Source organism: Hakea prostrata, chromosome 3 (genome assembly GCF_041222555.1).
Source record: "Hakea prostrata isolate BN-2017 chromosome 3, UWA_Hpros_2, whole genome shotgun sequence".
NCBI classification, from domain to species: domain Eukaryota; kingdom Viridiplantae; phylum Streptophyta; class Magnoliopsida; order Proteales; family Proteaceae; genus Hakea; species Hakea prostrata.
Genome location: NC_142602.1, coordinates 7,146,396 through 7,163,614, shown reverse-complemented (window position 1 = coordinate 7,163,614; position 17,219 = coordinate 7,146,396). Strand labels below are relative to the sequence as shown.

The following is a 17,219-nucleotide window of genomic DNA, read 5'->3' as shown; positions in this document are numbered from 1 at the left end:
GATTCCAAATGCAGCCAGCATTGGCTTAAATCTTGAACATTCATTCATTTGGAATCACATTAGGTTTACTGATTAGATTTGGATTTATCGTTCTGAGTTGGGGGGCAAGCTTGGCATTGACAGCTCTGACTTGGCTTAAGCCCGTTCTCAGCCCGAATAAGGCTTGAGTTCAAGATTTTGACATAGGTTAGGGCCAAAATATTTTGGCCCTGACTTGGGCTAAGGGTGAGCCTGAGATTACTCATTGGCTCGTCGGGCTTGTCTCGACTCGTTCTTGATTTTCGGCCTAACATTGGCTTTGATTTTATCCTTAATTTTGTTCCTGATATTTGATCTCAATGAATTACAAACGTGGATAAGGATAGGGTTAGAGCCTAGAGCCACGGCCAAGTATAGGGCTAGTCATGGCCAAGTATGGGGCTAGTCAGGGCTAGGGCTAGGGATATGACCGATAAGAGCTAGGTGCAAGACCAATCAGAGCTAAGGATACGGTCAATCAAGGCAGAAATGAATTTGGCTTGGCCTCGTAGGATTTATGGTCAGAGACAATAATCTTTATCCCCGAATTAGGGTCAAGACGATAATGAATTATGATTATAAACATATAAGGGGTTTGACATTGCAAAATCCCGCGCAGCCGGCCCTGTTACAGTCCTTACTTCTGACTTCCGATCCGGAAATTTTAGAACCGGGCAAAACACGAGCACATTCGCTCGCGGCTTACAGAGTAGCAGGCTCACAGCAGAAGTGACTGGGAAACCCAGGAAATCGAAATAAGAGATAAGTAATAGTGAGAATAGAGTCGGATAGAGAACAGTGAAAACGATGGAGTGCGCGGCCAAGAGACGAGGAACACGTTGCATCGGGCCGCCTACACGACGCTGTTGCCGTTGCGGCGTGGTTGCTTACTGCTCGGTCGCTCATCAGGTTCTCTATTTCTCTATTGTTTTGTTTCTATCAACAACTCCACTACGCTTTCAATTTCAATATAGAATTATGGTTACTTCTAATTTGAGGCATTTTCGTGCCCTTCCATGCTCCAGTAACTTCTACTGAGAATCCGGATAGCAGAACCGTGTTTAATTTTACTGGGGAACTTTTTGCTTTCTGTAAAACCCAATTGTACTCATCTGCTAAAGTTGATAAGCAGTTTGGTGATAGGATGGAACCCTATTTTTTATTTTTGTTGTATTACTGGACATGGTAAGATTACCTATGTAATGGATGATGGGTTTAAATTTCTCAAATATTTTTCGCCAGCTTTCTCACTGGAGCGAGCACAAGGAGGAATGTGCTAGATTTGAACAGCAAATGAGATCTGCCGATGTTTTGCATGATTTTCCTTTTACATTCTCTTCGGAAGCTTTGGTTCAGGTACCTTTCATGATGGATTACTTGTTACTTAGTGCAAGTGACCTGTTTATTTTGAATTGCTTAGATTGTGTTGTCTCTTCTGATGCTTTCAATAGGTTAATGAAAAGCCGGAGACCAGGTGTTCCTTTTTTATGAAACAAGGTCTTCATCAGGTGGGAATGTGGAGATATGAATGTCATTGCGGGGCATCAGTTGCTGCTTCTGATTGTCCAAGGTTCTTCTCTCTTTTCAAGTAGCATGGGAGTAGTGAACATTGAGAACTTGAATATTATCTTTACTATGCAGTTCAATAGGAATCCGAGAAACAATAATTTTAGCATTGAAAATGGACAATATAAGAGCAACCTGTTTTAGGACATAAAAAAGTTAGGTTGTGGGACGACCGGACGGGGGGAAAAAGAAAAAGAAAAATTGAAGTAGTGAATCATGGACCAAGTCCACACTCATTTCTATTTTGTCATTGAATTTTTAGTTAAGATCCCCTTCATTGATATGAAAGGAAGCTGGTCATTGCTCCTGTTAATCTGGCTAAAAATTCATCAATTTCCCTTCAAGAAGGACCATGGGTAATTTGAATAAGAAGTCACTTACCAACCTTCTCACTATGTAATTACATATTAGTAATGACGTTAAGTAGTGAAGCTTAGCCCATTATCGTACTTTAATGTGGGAATTAGTGCAATCTAATGATTGTCACTAGGTTGATGAATTGATCTTGCATATCTGGATGATAACAAAATGTTTATTGTCATCATGTATGATATATTTCATCAGCATGGTTTTCTTCCATTCTGTATTTGCTTGGTTCTAATAATGGAAACCACTTTACCTGCTATGGACACTGTTAGTCTTGGACCACTATAGTAATCCATTGTAAAACATGGAAAGTTTATTGAAATAGTTAAATTGTAATAACAGTAATTGATTATTGTGATCCATCAAGTTTTAGCCTCCCTTTATTTCGGGATTGTAGATGAAGTTGTCAAATAGTGAAATATATCCATGGAAGGTTTTATGATCGTCGTCATGATCATTATATTGTTGTTGATATTAATAGTTTAACATTTTGATTGTTATTATTTTTCTGCATATTATACATAAGATGGGTGTATTGCTTCAATGGTTAACTGTGGTCATGACATACATGCTATAACATTTCTTGCTTCTGATTAGTATGGCTGCAATATTAGTGAAATTCACTTCTATTTCTTTGTTTTGCCTCAATATATAGCAGTTATGGTAAGAGATAATTTTGTTTCTTTCTTTGTCCAATGATATTTAGATGCGGATCTTTTGTTAATGTTAACTTACATTACTATATGGCAGGATGATTTATGATTGGAATCTTCCAAGTGTATTATGCCCATGCCGTGGTACTGTAATTTCATTAATGCTACCATATATTGCTGGAAATAACTAACAGTATAACCTGCTAGTTATGTGATTTACAGAGCCAATAACTCCAACATCAGAATGTTAGAGTAATTGGAAGATTACTATTGCCATTTCCTTACTGATATTATGTGCCCTAGAAACAACTGATCTTATGACCTTTTATTGTACATGATATGCAGATCCAATAACACCAATGTCAATGCGTTTGAGTAACTGGAAAGACTACTATGAATGGAGATGCCTACCACTCCATTCACCTGTTGCTTTGCTTCTTCATTGGGTATGATAGCCTTTTATTTTAATACTTAAACTTTAGTTTGCTGGTGTCTACACCAGCACCTTAAATGGGTTTGACCTAAGTCAATGAATCTTGATAAGGAGAGTATAATAAGGAGACATATTTACAATGTGTCCCCCCCTCTCTTTCTCTCTTTGTCACTCTTTTTTACGTTGATCTATTTTCAAACCATTTTCCTGTCTGTAATTACTGTTTATGCTTTTTATTTCAGACAGTTACTATATATCATGCCATACAACTTGCTGCTGTTCAAAACTCAGCAAATGAAAATAGAAACAAACTGTACATACACTATCTAGGTATATCTCAGTACTTCTCCCTTTCTGTTCCCTTTTAATCATAATATAAGTTCCCAACCTTTGCCTTGTGCCATGTTGCATTGTTGTTGGTACCAATGTGGAACTGGAATAATTACCTTTTGTGATTGCTTATTCCCAGATGTTCAGCGAAGAAAATTAATACATGTCACTTTTGGGAGTTAAGGCTATGTTTGGATGCTAAGTAGAGTTAACTTCCGTAAAAAGAAAATTTGAGATTTTAGGAGAGATTGACACATAAAACAATCATTGCAACATCATGGTTTTTGTCTCATTATGTTTTTTTCTTTTTCTAGCATCCAAATGTAGCCTAGCTAGCAATTAAATGGTTTTTTTTTTTGGGTGGGGGTGGGGGGTTGGGGACAGATGAATTCAGAGTTGATTGTGGAATTGATTGGATTAGTGGGCATTTACCAGAGAATTCCCCTAATTGAGCTTAATGGGGATTCCTGGCCCATAAGGTGAAAGTAGTGTTTCTTTCATTATTTGTCTTGACCATCTAAAGCCCCCTAATTGATTCTAACTATTAATTTTGGTTAATGGTTGTTGAAATAATTTCTTTTATTTAGGGTGAATTCTTTACTTGTATGACATATATTGATAATTGAGTGTCAGCATTGAATGACATTACTCTGTTTCAAATATTCATTGAACTCTAGTAAATAAGGATTCCTTTTTTTTTTTTTTTGCCCCACTATGCTTTGAATTTCAAAGGCTATTGTGGTATCCAAAGTTACATAATGTCAATGAAAGCACACATTTATTTCACCTTAACACAGCTGTAGAACAGGCTACTGTTTCTCGTAGAATGTTCTTGATAGTCAGACACTTGTACAATTTCTTGATAGTCTGATGGGTTTTTGTGATGAATACTAAGACTTCTTATGTATTGATGGAAAACCTAAGTTCATTACTATATTGACTTTGAAGTATTATTTTCTTTAAGTTTTGCTGATCTTTACTTTTTCTTTGTGAACAATGTCTTTAGGACCTGAAAAAGAACTACTTCAACTTGCTGTCTTTGGAGAGTTAAGAGCTCTTATTCCGGGTATTCAGGTTCATATAGACCTGATTGGGCCAGCAGTTCCACAATTTAGGTTGGTTGGAGGCACTTCCTTTACAGTACGTTCAGAAGTTGTCTACCTTGTGTCCACACCCCCCCCCCCCCCCCCCCAAAAAAAAAAAAAAAAGGTGAGAAAGAAAAAACGAACCCACCCCCTAAAATGAACATATCATGTTTAGAAAGTAAATGACTAATTATGAAGAGATCAGTGATGAGACCAGACTACTATCGTTGCGAATTCAGTTATTTATGGCATCCTCTCAAACTTCCTGGGATATTATTCTTCAGGTGTTTGTACAAAGAGATGGATATTTGGAATTCATAATAGCTTGCTTATTTACCCATCTTGATAATGTTATCCCTCCTCCCACCCTTGAGTCCTTGACAACAGGAGCTTCCCCTGAAATTGGGCAAGTCCAGGCTAAAACCATGCCTTTTCTCAAAGGTCCCTGTCCTAGGTAGAGGGTCCCCTTATGGTGCATGAATGGCCGTTCCACCTTTCAAATGCAAACTCGACCTTGAACCAAGGAAGAACCAGTGATAGATTGGTTGCACTCAGGATCAACATAACTAAGGTTGAACAAATTGATAACTACTTTTCTCTCCTTTTCTTTTTTCGGCTTCCTGTTTACATAAGGTGGAAAAACATAACTGGTCTCTCACTTTTGTTGCATTTCACAGCTTAATCCTTCCATCTCTTCTCTTTCAATTCTGATCCTTATTCTGCTCAGCCTTCTTACTCTTTATTTACTTTAATCCAATTATAAAGCAATCCAGTCCCAATCTAGTTAAGACTCCTAGAAAAGGAAACTACTGATTTATAAAACCGTGAAAGTAGAAACTTGAGCCTACCTTCTAATTCTGAAATTAGAAATAACTAAAATTAAAAGACTGAAAAGAATCACAGAAACCATCCTGCAGCTGTCAAGGTGAGCGATGGCACTTTTAGTAAACAGGGAGACATGTATTCGACTTTTTTTTTTGGGGGGGGGGGGGGGAGAAAGGGCAGACATGTATTCACATGCATGGTAACTCCTGAATGTTGTGTAAATTTCTTCTTTGTGCTTTGATCTACATCACTTTCTGTCAAATACTGTTCTGCAATCCCTTTGATGAAGGGCTCAATCTCCTACTGAGGTGTCCAGGAGCCTTTTCTCACCATCTGGATACAGGTCCTTCAATGTGTGATCCTTGTAAGTTGCCTGTGTTACTGGTGCAATCAGTGTCTTTGTTGAACATGCCAAAACCATGCTAGTTGCGGGAAACTCCATTAAGATGAAATGCTGCTACCTCATCATCTCAACTGTATAGCTAAATAAAAAAAGAGAGTTCAAAATGAAGGCAGATAACAAGGTCCATGGGGGAGATTGGGGTGAATAGAACATCCTTGAATCTTTATAGGACCAGTGTTGCATCACTCAATTTTTTCATCATTTTAATTTGCAAGGTCCCCTTTCCACTCATATCTCTAAACCACTTCATAACACAAGTTCTCTGATAACACATCCCATTTATATGTGATCCCATAACTCTGTTGACATTTTGCATCCCCATCTCACCTACTCTTTAAATCCTGCTGATAAATAGGATTCTATGGATCTTTTGGTCATCTGATGACTATTTACTTTCTCATACAATTTATTCTTGTGCTTTCTGTGTTTTGAAATTAGGGATGGAGAAAGAGTTGATCTCTGCAGTTATGCTCGTTGTACAGAGATCGATTGTACGTGTAAATCTTCAACTGAGAATGCTAGCTTGGGTATATCAAATAGCATAAATTCAACCGTGACTCTCCAACTCCACAAAGGGTTTTATCATGACCGACATAGAGAAATAGTGAAGGTTTGTTATCACTGTGTGTCAGTGTGTGTGTTTTTTTGGGGGGGGGGGGGATGCAGGGACAGTATGTTTGTGTATGTGCACCTGTGCGTGAAACAAGCATGCATGAATGGGTGGGTAAGTTAGGTAGTCTCAAGTGTTCATTGTGGGCATTTTTCCTAATGTAGAAGAGTTCATATCGGAGTAAAAATCATGTAGATTCTTCTTGTCTGCAGCATGCTCATTATTTCTTGTTTCACGTGCAGGATTCCCTTCCTCATTTGGTTGTTGCTTCAAATGCTGGTATAGCTGCCTATCCTAGCTGGGTACCAACTATCGTATGTTCTTTCTCTTGTTTTAGAAATGAAAGATTATAATATGCTGAATATGCTCCAGAAGATTCTTTGTAAAGTTCCTTCCTTGTAGGTTGAGCTAAAATTTCATTTTTGATTGGATTCATCTTCATTAAACCCCAATTTGGTTTCAATCTTGGGGTTAGCAATAAAATCTTTTTATGCTTTGTGTCATTATGAGAAGAGGAAATGTAATTTTGAAGTATGCAGGAGATTATAAAGGAGATGAATGTACCAGCAATTTTTTCGGATTACTGTGAAGAAGCTGCAAATCTGGCTGCTTGCTGCATAAGCTCTGTAACTGGCCGTCCTCTTCGGATACCGGTGTTTGCAATTGATAAACCCCTTGTTTTATGATTTGGTAGTAGTTAATCTTTACTCATTTAATTGATCAGATCTAATAGATGGTCCTCATTTGTGCAGATTCAATTAAACCCATTCAGGCAACCAATGGTGGTGGAAGATAGTTCTTTGTTCCTTCCTTGCTACTCAAATTGCTTCATCTTCGGGATGTGAAGAGTTTGTTTGAAGCTTCAATGAGCAGTTGAAGGCCTATTCATTGCATGGGATAGAATTTCAAGCTAACGGAGAAAAGGGAAATGAAGATTTATGCATCATGAGAATATTAACCATCTCTCCTTTAAATTATGGCACTTTCTCTTTATCACTGCCTTGTTTCTAGAAAATATGTTTCACGGTTGAATCCGTCAATATTTATGCACTCTTCTTAATAGATATATATACCTGGTGATTGAGGATTTGAGTCCCAGCCAATCGTGATTCAAGCCTAAAGTGGATATTTACGAATATCTTATCTCTAAAACCTCTTTGTACGAACCGGCTTGGTTCAGATGGAAATATCACCCGTTAAAAAAACGGTGAAATTATCTTCTGCGTGTATCTAATGGCTGCAGCAACTCAGTGAAAGCGTGGCCAGGCTCTCCAACCATTGGATTCGCATCTAAAGAAGGTTGTTGTTGGGGAGGATCCGGGTCAGAATAACTAATAATAAATAAATGAATAAATAAATAAAATCAAAAGAAATTAGCGGAAATACAAAATTGGGTGGCCTGTGGCCTTCGTGGAATCGTGGGAAAAGGAGGCATTCTCCGAAGTCCATGTGGCTGTCGAGCTGGGAATGAGATTTTGTTCGTAAAACAAACAAAACCAAGGATCGAACGAAGATAGAGAGAGAGAGAGAGAGAGAAGCTGCGAGGGAAAAGCAAGAAAGTGGCTTTAGCAGAAGCAGAGGCTGCGATTTGCTTCGAGCTTTAGCCTTTATGGCGCTGTCTCGCTTCAGTTGCAGTGACCTCTCACTCTTCAGACCTCTTCAGTCGACTCCATCGACATCTCTCTTCTCATGTCATCTCCTTCTCATCCGTCCTTTACTTCCCTCCGTCACCCTCACCACCACCAATTCCTCAATGTGTAAGAATCGCTCCGCCTCTTTTTCCGTTCTCAATTGTCTTGTTTCGGGTGTCGACGGTGGTGGCGTTGCGGACGACTTTGTATCCATTAGAAAGTCTGGATTCGATCGAGATTTCTCTGTAATCGCCAATATGCTTAAACGCATCGAACCCCTTGATACCTCCGTTATCTCCAAGGGCATTTCTGTAGCTGCTAGGGATTCCATGAAGCGCACCATCTCAACTATGCTCGGTTTGCTTCCTTCTGATCAATTCTCTGTCACAATCCGTGTTTCTAGGCGTCCCCTCGATCGCCTCCTTGTGTCCGCCGTCATTACCGGGTATTTACTGTTGCTGCACTATCGGGTGGCGGCACTACTGCTGCGGCTGGGTGCAATTATTGATTTTGAAAATTGGGTTTCATTTAGAATTCATTCTTTTTGTTGGAAATCTGTCAGGTATACTCTTTGGAATGCGGAGTATAGGGTTTCTTTGATGAGGAACTTCGACATCTCTCCCGCGAGTACGAGAGATTCTGTTCCTTCTCATGGCTGTGGGGGTTCAGATATGGAGTATCAGAACAGGGAAGCTAGGGATGATGTGGATACCTGCAGTGAATTTGCGATGGACAGAAGCGTTCCCCTGGGTTTAGGGGACTTGTCGCCGGAGGCTTTGAATTACATCGCAGGGCTAAAATCCGAATTGGCTACAGTTGAGAAGGTTGAAGTTCCATTTTCTCTCGCTCACATGTATTTGCTTCTTTGCTATGTGCTGTTGTATAGGCAAACATTTATATGAAAACACGATAAACTGACTCCGACAGGAGCATGAATGATGGAGAAGGAAAAAAAGAGCAGCTATACATACCAAAAAGTTGCTTTCAATAATTCGATGTTTCTGGAAGATGAATATTGATTGGGAATGGCAGTAATATTATGTGCATTAGATTTCGATACTTTATTATTTAACTTTGATATGCTGCTTTTGGGATTCAACCTGACAACCCATTTTAGTTTTTGCTGTGAATCCATTTCTAGGTATCAGTGGCAGAAGGAACCTTAATCTATCATGATGATCTTATTCCTCATGTACATTATGTATGGAATTCTTATTTCACCTGATACTTGTGACAGATGATGCCGAAACTGATCCTCTTACCATCAAGAATAATATTGAAACACACAATTGGTAGAACCTATTCTTCTGCCTGTTGCTTACAAATCTGAAAATACAATTGAGTTTCACGACAAGATAATATGGAAAGAGAAATAAGCATGCAATATATGTGATGCAAGCCTTAAAAATAAGGCAGATTGAAATTCTGGAGAAGAATTAAAAATGGTGATATTTTGCACCCAGTTTTGGCTTTCTTGGAGTTTCTCCTATTTGCATGATCCACAATTGTGTGTCATTGGATCTGGTTTTGTTATGCGGTGACTGCAGTCATAGCTCTTGGTTTGTTAAAGAGGGTTGTTGAAACAGTTTGCTAAATATTTAAAATAGTAGGATGCAAGTTCAGCTGAATCACTGATGGAGTTATTAATTTTGGTCTTTTATTATTTAGGAGTTTGCCCTAGTAGGACTTGGTTTATTAACTATCTGCATGAACGGCTGTAAAGTGCATTTATGCATGGATGGGATAAATACAACCTGAATTGCTCTGAAATCACACATAAGTAGGGCCTTCTTTCTTAGTTTTCCCCTTCTTTAAAACACATGCTATTATCGAGCTGTATTGCTAGCCTCCATAATGGAAGCCCATCCATTTTCATCAGCCACTGCTGCATACTTCAAAACTTTCCTTTAGCTCTAATGTATTTTCTAACAAGAAATCATGTACCATACAACCATAGCCGGGGTGATCTTGTTTCTTCTAAGTGGGTGTTCTCTCCATTAAACAATCAATTTAACCTAACAAGTATAATGCAGGAGCATTTTCATGGATCAGCACGGAACCCATTTGGGAACCTAGATGTGGATGAGCTGGATCCAATTTGCATTCTTGACCCTGTAGGTTCCCTTAGGATTAACGTGTAATGTTTTCTTTTTGTAGGTTAACTAGGAGATGGCAACTAGGATTTACTTTTCTGACTAATTTAGGTTTCCAAATTAGAATGGGTTTTTCTTTTCATGTTGGGTATCTTTATATTCAGATTTGAATAGAATAAACCCTCTCTCTTCCATCCCTTCTCTGTTTTCATTCTTCTGCTTCTCTTTGTTTTATCTCTTATTTTAATTTCCCTAATCCCTGTTCAGGTGCACGACAGCCCTTATGCTTGTTGGGTTTGATTGCCTATCCATGGGTGACCCTGACCTCTCAGATGCAAAATTTTTCCTTGTGGTGGAATATCCAAGTGAGGTCATATCTGATCTCCGTTTCAGCACCTGGCATGATTTCAGCAGTCCACTGCTCCTTTATAATTTTTCTGTTTGCATTGTTGATGGTACATATCAAGAGACCTTGTCAGTACCAACTTTCCATGCTCAACTGAAGCATATATGAGGAATTTTTCCTTGGCAAGGTGCTGGATTGTTCTGTTTCAGTTCATTCCCAAGGTAGAAGATGATACTTGTTTTTCTACTTTCAGTTAAACCCTTTACAACTCAGGTGCAAAGTTGTACCTATGACAAGTCTTATTCAAGTCCCAATCCTCTAATCAAATACCTTTTCATGCCTCCCCTTTGTTCCTACCCAATAGGCTTTTAAATTCTGTTTAACTACATTCCTGTCACTGCCCCTTGATAACTTCAGTTTGTTACAAAGCTTATTGCTTTGTTATAACTTGGGTAGTTGGTACCTGAGCAGAGGTCCACTGCAAGGTTTTTCTGACCTGGATTCCACATTAATTGGTACCGGAGCAAAAATGGCCATGGATTTCTTTGTCCAAGCTCCGAGTTGGCTTACCCATCAAAAAGCTTGATCTGTTTATGGATGAATGGCAAAGCAACAATCTCTTTTCACGGTCTGTGGTGGATATACTATGAAACACCAACCAGATCATTGATGATCATTGATGAGATCATTGAATCCCATTTCTTAGTACTTTGATGGTGCTTATTGTGAAGTGTTCGAATCTTGTCAATGCATTACTAAATTAGGTAGAACAGTTGAATAAGTGAGACCTTGTTGATTCTTACAGAAATTTGTGCCCCCTACATCATTTTTACATGCATTGGACATCATTCTTCAAGGATTGGTTGACAAACTATCCTTAGAAACAAAGAAGATATATTGCCAGGGTAGCCATAGGACGAGGCAAATGGGTAGAAGATGGCTTGTAATGACTAGTAATGACAAGAAAGTTGTGGATCAAGTAAAATGATGGAAGCCAGCAAAATGAAGGCTATCCTCGAGTTTGTTCTTCCTCACAACTTTCCTGATATAGATGGACCTCTAAAGCTTCATATTTTTGAATTTGAAGACAAGGACCTTCGAACCCCCATTCATGGGCTTTTATTTTTATTGTTCTGGAGAACTCATGGTTGATTTCTTCTCAATACCAAGGATTCGATGCATGAATGCTTCCATGGATTGACCCAAACCTGTTGAGAACCCAAATGGGGATGAATCAAATCTAATCCACATCTTTGCACTGGTAGGATATTTGGAATTTTATTTATTTCTATTTTGTATCAACTTATAATCTTTTATTTTGATAGGTTAAGCATGAAATAACTGCTAGAATTTAGTTTCCAAATTAGAATGTTTTTCCTTTTTATGTTGGGTCTTTTTTCCCCGTTAATTATATATACATGTAACCATGTTAAATAGATTTGGATTGAAATGAATTGAGTTACTGTGGTTGAAGCCCTTGTGGCTGTTGTTTGTATCAACTTCCTCTCTCTTTCCCCATCTCCCAACTGCTATTCTTCTTCTTCTTTCCCTTCCTGGTGAGACTCTTCCATCCTGTATCTTTTTTCATTCTTCTCCTGCTTGTTTTTGGATGAATAATAAATAACATTAAAGAGCCCCAAGAAGGGAGAGGGGGGCTGGAGGGAGGAGCCTAAACCCCAAGTAACAACAATGAGCCTATTTTCTTGGGATATCCATCACAGGGGGTGGGGAACATGATGAAGCCTAGCAGAAACGACAAAATAAATGGCTTTCCAAATCACGGCCAAGGACCTGGATTTGGAAGTCCATCTCCTGGGATTGTGCTCCCACCACAAGTGGTAGATAGTAGCACCGAAGACCAGCTTACCAACCTGATCGCATATAGATGAGCTTGGGAAGGTTCTCAAGATCCAATACCACTCTTGAGCAAAGCCAAAGAGGCATCTGGAGCAGGACCAAATGGAGGGGAGGGCTTTCCCCCAAAGGGAGCAGGAAAAGGGGCAAGAGAAGAATAAATGGTCTAGGGTTAGGGTTGACCGGAATGTGGCGGCTGATGAGGAAAGATTGGGTGGGGAGGCCATGGTTAAGAGCTCGCCAAAGGGTAAGGGAATGGCATGGGATATGGCTTTTGAACCAAACCAAGGAAGACCAAGGGACCGTAGGGGAGGGGGAGCAAGTTAGATCCTAGGCTGACGAGGAAGAGAAGGATCCGGAGGGGGAGGGGAGCCAAATGGTGATATCAGACCGTGGCCTGTGTGAGACAAGGGTGGGGCTAGGGGGGACCAAGAGCCATCAATAATGAAGGTGGAGAGCAGGGTGGACTTGGGGATACAAGACTCAATGAAGGTGGATACCCTTCTTGTATCTCTGGATTTATTTTCACCAATCCCTTGTTATGACACCCAGGCAAGCCTCACATTTTTGGGATGTTCTGTCATCCTCTCCTATTTCTTCCTTATATGCTTTGGATGGATATCTGTAGAGCAACCTTAGCCTCTTAATATCTGGTCCAAAAATCTTTCAGTATGGTGGAATATCTAACTGAGATTAAATCCAATCTATGTTCCATCACCTGGCTTTGTTTCAACGGTTCTTTATCTCTTTCATAGTTTTTGTTTGAGCAGTTCTTGGTCTGTATTTCAAGAGACATTGTCAGTACTGACTTCCTCTTGAGATACAGTCTCAACTGAAGCATATAGAACGAGAGAAGCAAGGTGCTGGATTTTCGGCACTTCAGTTAATTCCCATCTTCTTCTTTTAATTAGACTCTGGTGTAGCTCTTGTGCTTAAAAAGTCTTCTGTTCTGTCCATTTTGCACATGCCATTCCATTGCAAGAGGGATCAGTTGTCATGTTGTAGTTGTAGAGACCCTGGAAAAAGGCAGTACTGAGGAGAGGGAGAGGCTTGGAGTAGAGGGGTAAGGAGGAGAAAGAGATTCCAATCCCACTGGCAATCGAGTCCAAGAACGGATGGCATGGAAGGAGGAGAAGCTTGATCGAATTCCTCCATTGCAACTATCTGAACCAACATGTTTTTCTTCTTGTCTCTGCCCGAATCCTGGCGCTGAGCCATGCTCAATTCTATCCCTCCCCAAAAGACTGATGGATGAATATGGCAGAGAAGAGATGAAATTATGCCCATGTCCAAAGTTAATCTCTCTCTCTCTCTCTCTCTCTCTCTCTCTCATGAATTTAAGCCTCATAGTGAATTCATTTGGAGCAACCTTACATGAGATCAGTAATGTGAAGATCTTATATCATCAATGCGTGTAGTTGGCTTAAGTTACATCTTTCTAGAACCACCGTCACAATTGGATCTGTGTTCCAACACAAACAAATTGTTGGTTGCAAGTTACATTGTGACATTGAAGGACACTTATTTTATTTTATTTTATTTTTGATCTTCCTATTTTGGTAGTTGTTCTTATGACATGGATAATCATTGATTGCAGGAATCTGTTTGGTTGATGTTGACTATGTGCTCTTCTAACCTCACCTTTGGGTGGTTTGATACCTCATTTTATATAAATATGACAAGGTTTGTGTTCTCTCAGGAACTGAATGCTCGGAAGCAGGAAAATGTGCACTTGGAATGTGATGGGGAAGAAAATAATGATTTGTTGGAGTATCTTCGAACTTTGGAACCAAATATGGTATTGAATTTGATCGATTTACAGTATTACTTTTATAACCAGCTTGTGTACTTCAAGATGAATAATGTATCTCTCGTACTTTTTACTTGAATGATTTAACAGGTGACTGAACTATCTCGGCCATCATCTTCAGAGGTTGGGGAAGTAATTCATGAACTTATTCAAAATACACTGCAAAAGTTGTTTAAAGATGATCCCTCCAATTTCCTGGAAGATTCAGTCATGGGGAAAGCAGATAACCTACAGGATGGTGATATTGGGTTTTGTGATACCATAGGAACTTCTCGGGATTACCTTGCAAAGCTGCTATTTTGGTTGGCCTCTCATACTTCAGCAGTTGTATTGTTTTATAGTTATTAATGCATATAATAAAACTTATTTGCAGGTTGGACTCTGATTTTAGTGTACTCTATGAGCATAGGCCTTTAATAAGTCAGTCATAACTTGAATTTTTGTCTGTACGAACTAGTGAAAGATTCTCCTATTCTACAATGAAAGCTTAGATGAACCATTCCTGCCCCACCACAATACGGGGCAAAAAAGAAAAGACAACAAGCAGGGGGAGATGACATTTACTGTATAGGGAACAGAAGGGAGTATGAGAAACTGAGTGTAAAGAAAGAAATCAATCAAGGAGATCAAACCTAATCAGAACATAAATTATTTATATCACATTTTTGGACTCGATCAAAGTTTATGCCACTTGTATGCTTCTGTGTTTGTCTAAAGCACCACATTATGATGCTGTAGTTAGTCCTTATGATTACAACGATTGATCCTTCTTGATTAAAATAGTTTCTTTTTAGTCATCAAATTTTCTTTGTTAATCCAGAGGCTTATCCTCTTCATGGCATTTTTGCTTTCAGTTGTAGTTCCCCTAACCCTAACCCTATTTTGATGGCACTGTTTTGTTTGCCTGCTGATCCCCATTTTCTTATTCCTGTGCCGCATGTAAATGGGATGAGCTTTGCTTACCCCTTCTTTATGTTACTTTGTCATTTTCTTCTGTTTTACTTTCTTTCCATCATCGTCTATCAACCATTATAGAATAATTATAATTTTTTGTGGAGAAGTGGCTTTGTGGTTTAGGGAGCCTCACAGGTGGGTTTTTAATTTTTAAGTTTCACCCGCTTCAAAAAAATTTGGTGCACAACTTTTGATAATCTTGAGGTCACTGTTACTTCTGCTATGCTGTGCTGGCGTTATATTTCACTACAGTTATTTCTCATTAGATATTATTTTTCCAATCTGTAATTCATAACGTCGGTTACTTTTGTGATGGCAGGTGCATGCTATTAGGTCATCACTTAAGAGGCTTGGAGAACAGATTGCATTTGAGCTGTGCTGTCGGACTGTTGTAAAGAGAAAATAGTAAAGTAGAAGAGGCATGTATATTCTTCTGCTCTTGAGACTTTCTGTGAAACCCTGTGAAACCATAATTATGGTCATCACCTGCAAGAAGCAATTCTTGCGTCAATTAGTTCATAACATAATTTCTGAAGAAATTTTCCCTCCGATTTCAATTTTTATAATCTAATTGCATGCTGAGGGCATAATTGAAGATCAGGGTAAACCATTTATTCAATGCCTGTGGCACCGCTTCAGGAAATCAAACCTCCATGAAAGGTAGATCTAATTGAATAGATACAATAAAATGTCAGATTATTACAAATAGGCATAAATTGACATTTTGATCTCCCACAGTTGTCAATATGAATGAGCTCCCACCATATTGGAAATCATCTGGGTGAGACAACTAAGCTAACTCATTCAAGGTTAGGATCCTAATTGTTGAATATCCTTCTCAATTCTCAAGAGGTGTATGACTCTGGAGATGCCTAGGTTGTTACCATGGATCTTTTTTGCTAGTGGTGTGGATTTGATTGGCTGTGATTTTTATTCTGTTTCAAGGTATTTATCTTTACTATTTTGTTAATTGATATAAAACAGTAGATATTATTGAAATAGCCTCTCAGCAAATATTGTTGGGATAAGGACCATAAGGTTGCTTAGGAAAATTGCCCACTCTCACCCCCTGCTTGTGTGGGAAGCCTCTGGCAGTGCTTTTGCCCCCTTTTTTTCTTAAAATATATAAAACACCCTAGATATCACAAGAAGGTAGCACTGCTAGATATTTTGATAGCTTCAGTATCCTCATAGTGTGGTTATCATGCGTGTAACTTTGCAGCTTTTGCTTTTAAGTTTGCAATGGAGGTTCTTTCAGTTTGATAGTGTTCCTATTTGGTTGAGATGTTGATGCTTTTCTTGGGTGTTTCTGAATAGAGATCTGCAGCACCTCTCTCTCTCTCTCTCTCTCTCTCTCTCTCTCTCTCTCCTCTCTCTCTCTGTTTGAGGTGATTCGAATTATACTTGTTTGCACTAGACTGGAATTCATTAAGATTCCGAATTGGCAATCAGAAGCTGGAGAGATCTATGTGGTTCAGGTAAACCATATGGGCGATCTTTAGCTTGATGGTGGAGAGGGTAACCAGAAGAAGGGGTGATGCCAAGGGTGAGTTCAATTGATCTGTATTCTGATCTTATGTGGTCCAGTCCCAATATTGTTTTTCCTTTTTGCTTTTTAGCCCTTCCTTTTATCTATTTTAGGTTCAGTAAGTTCCAGAAGGTAGTCATGGGGCTGGAACTGGAAGGATTTTTTTTCGAATACCTTGACCTTGCTTGTGTCACACTGATAAAACCCCTTTCTTTAGAATCTCAATATCAATCTTCTACCAGACTTGAAAGATTTGACATTGCCGTCTCATAATAAGAAAACGGCAGAAGAAACCTACTTGGAAACGTGCGAGTTGTGATTTGTATTATGAAAGGTGCTACTGTCATCTCTGTTGATGTTTTCACATGTTTCCCTTTTCATAAAATATAAAGCAAGGGCTTTCTACCAAAAAAAATATATATATATAAAGCAAGGGCATCAACTAAAGAAGGCGTTAAAAAAATAAATAAATTTGCACAGACTTTTTTTTTTTTTTGGTAAAGAAACTATCATTCAACTACACAGGAAGGCAAGGCATCAGAATTACAAAGGTCCAAGACGGGTGAAAGTGGCCAAGATCCTCCCTGTAGGGCACAGAGTGTCTGTGTACACCCTGGTACACCATAAGCACTTTGAAAAAAAGGCGAGTTTTAAAACACCTGATCAGAAGAAGATAGACTAAGCCATTGATTGCCGTTCATGCCGAAAGCTTAG

At 39.0% G+C, this 17,219-nt stretch overlaps 2 protein-coding genes across 5 annotated transcripts; both read left to right on the top strand.

Annotated features, from left to right (window-relative positions):
* The first annotated feature begins 640 nt into the window (after nt 1–640).
* LOC149020464 (zinc ion binding protein) lies at nt 641–7,568 on the top strand. Of its 4 annotated transcripts, none has more exons than XR_016172195.1 (11): nt 641–927; nt 1,261–1,374; nt 1,470–1,588; nt 2,701–2,747; nt 2,949–3,049; nt 3,279–3,366; nt 4,373–4,481; nt 6,118–6,289; nt 6,532–6,568; nt 6,829–6,942; nt 7,042–7,129. XR_016172195.1 is itself a non-coding variant. In XM_089148607.1 (11 exons), the coding sequence occupies exons 1-11, from the start codon at nt 826–828 to the stop codon at nt 7,132–7,134; spliced, it is 1,131 nt and encodes a 376-aa protein (XP_089004733.1). In that variant the 5' UTR covers nt 641–825; the 3' UTR covers nt 7,135–7,568. The 4 variants fall into 4 exon arrangements, 2 of the variants coding, with proteins under 2 accessions (XP_089004733.1, XP_089004735.1); XR_016172194.1 differs by having other exon boundaries at nt 6,532–6,603; nt 6,822–6,942; XM_089148607.1 differs by having other exon boundaries at nt 6,532–6,603; nt 7,042–7,568.
* Nucleotides 7,569–7,719: 151 nt separating this feature from the next.
* On the top strand, nt 7,720–16,155 carry LOC149020463 (uncharacterized). Its single transcript, XM_089148606.1, has 5 exons — nt 7,720–8,365; nt 8,483–8,744; nt 13,913–14,011; nt 14,114–14,325; nt 15,297–16,155. The coding sequence occupies exons 1-5, from the start codon at nt 7,899–7,901 to the stop codon at nt 15,370–15,372; spliced, it is 1,116 nt and encodes a 371-aa protein (XP_089004732.1). The 5' UTR covers nt 7,720–7,898; the 3' UTR covers nt 15,373–16,155.
* The last annotated feature ends 1,064 nt before the right edge of the window (nt 16,156–17,219 follow it).

Coding starts and splice junctions, on each gene's coding strand:
- LOC149020464 (XM_089148607.1), top strand. CDS start 826: ATGGAGTGCGCGGCCAAGAGACGAGGAACACGTTGCATCGGGCCGCCT. Junction 928..1,260: donor ACTGCTCGGTCGCTCATCAG/GTTCTCTATTTC, acceptor ATTTTTCGCCAG/CTTTCTCACTGGAGCGAGCA. Junction 6,290..6,531: donor GACATAGAGAAATAGTGAAG/GTTTGTTATCAC, acceptor TTTCACGTGCAG/GATTCCCTTCCTCATTTGGT.
- LOC149020463 (XM_089148606.1), top strand. CDS start 7,899: ATGGCGCTGTCTCGCTTCAGTTGCAGTGACCTCTCACTCTTCAGACCT. Junction 8,366..8,482: donor GTGTCCGCCGTCATTACCGG/GTATTTACTGTT, acceptor GAAATCTGTCAG/GTATACTCTTTGGAATGCGG. Junction 14,326..15,296: donor CTTGCAAAGCTGCTATTTTG/GTTGGCCTCTCA, acceptor TTGTGATGGCAG/GTGCATGCTATTAGGTCATC.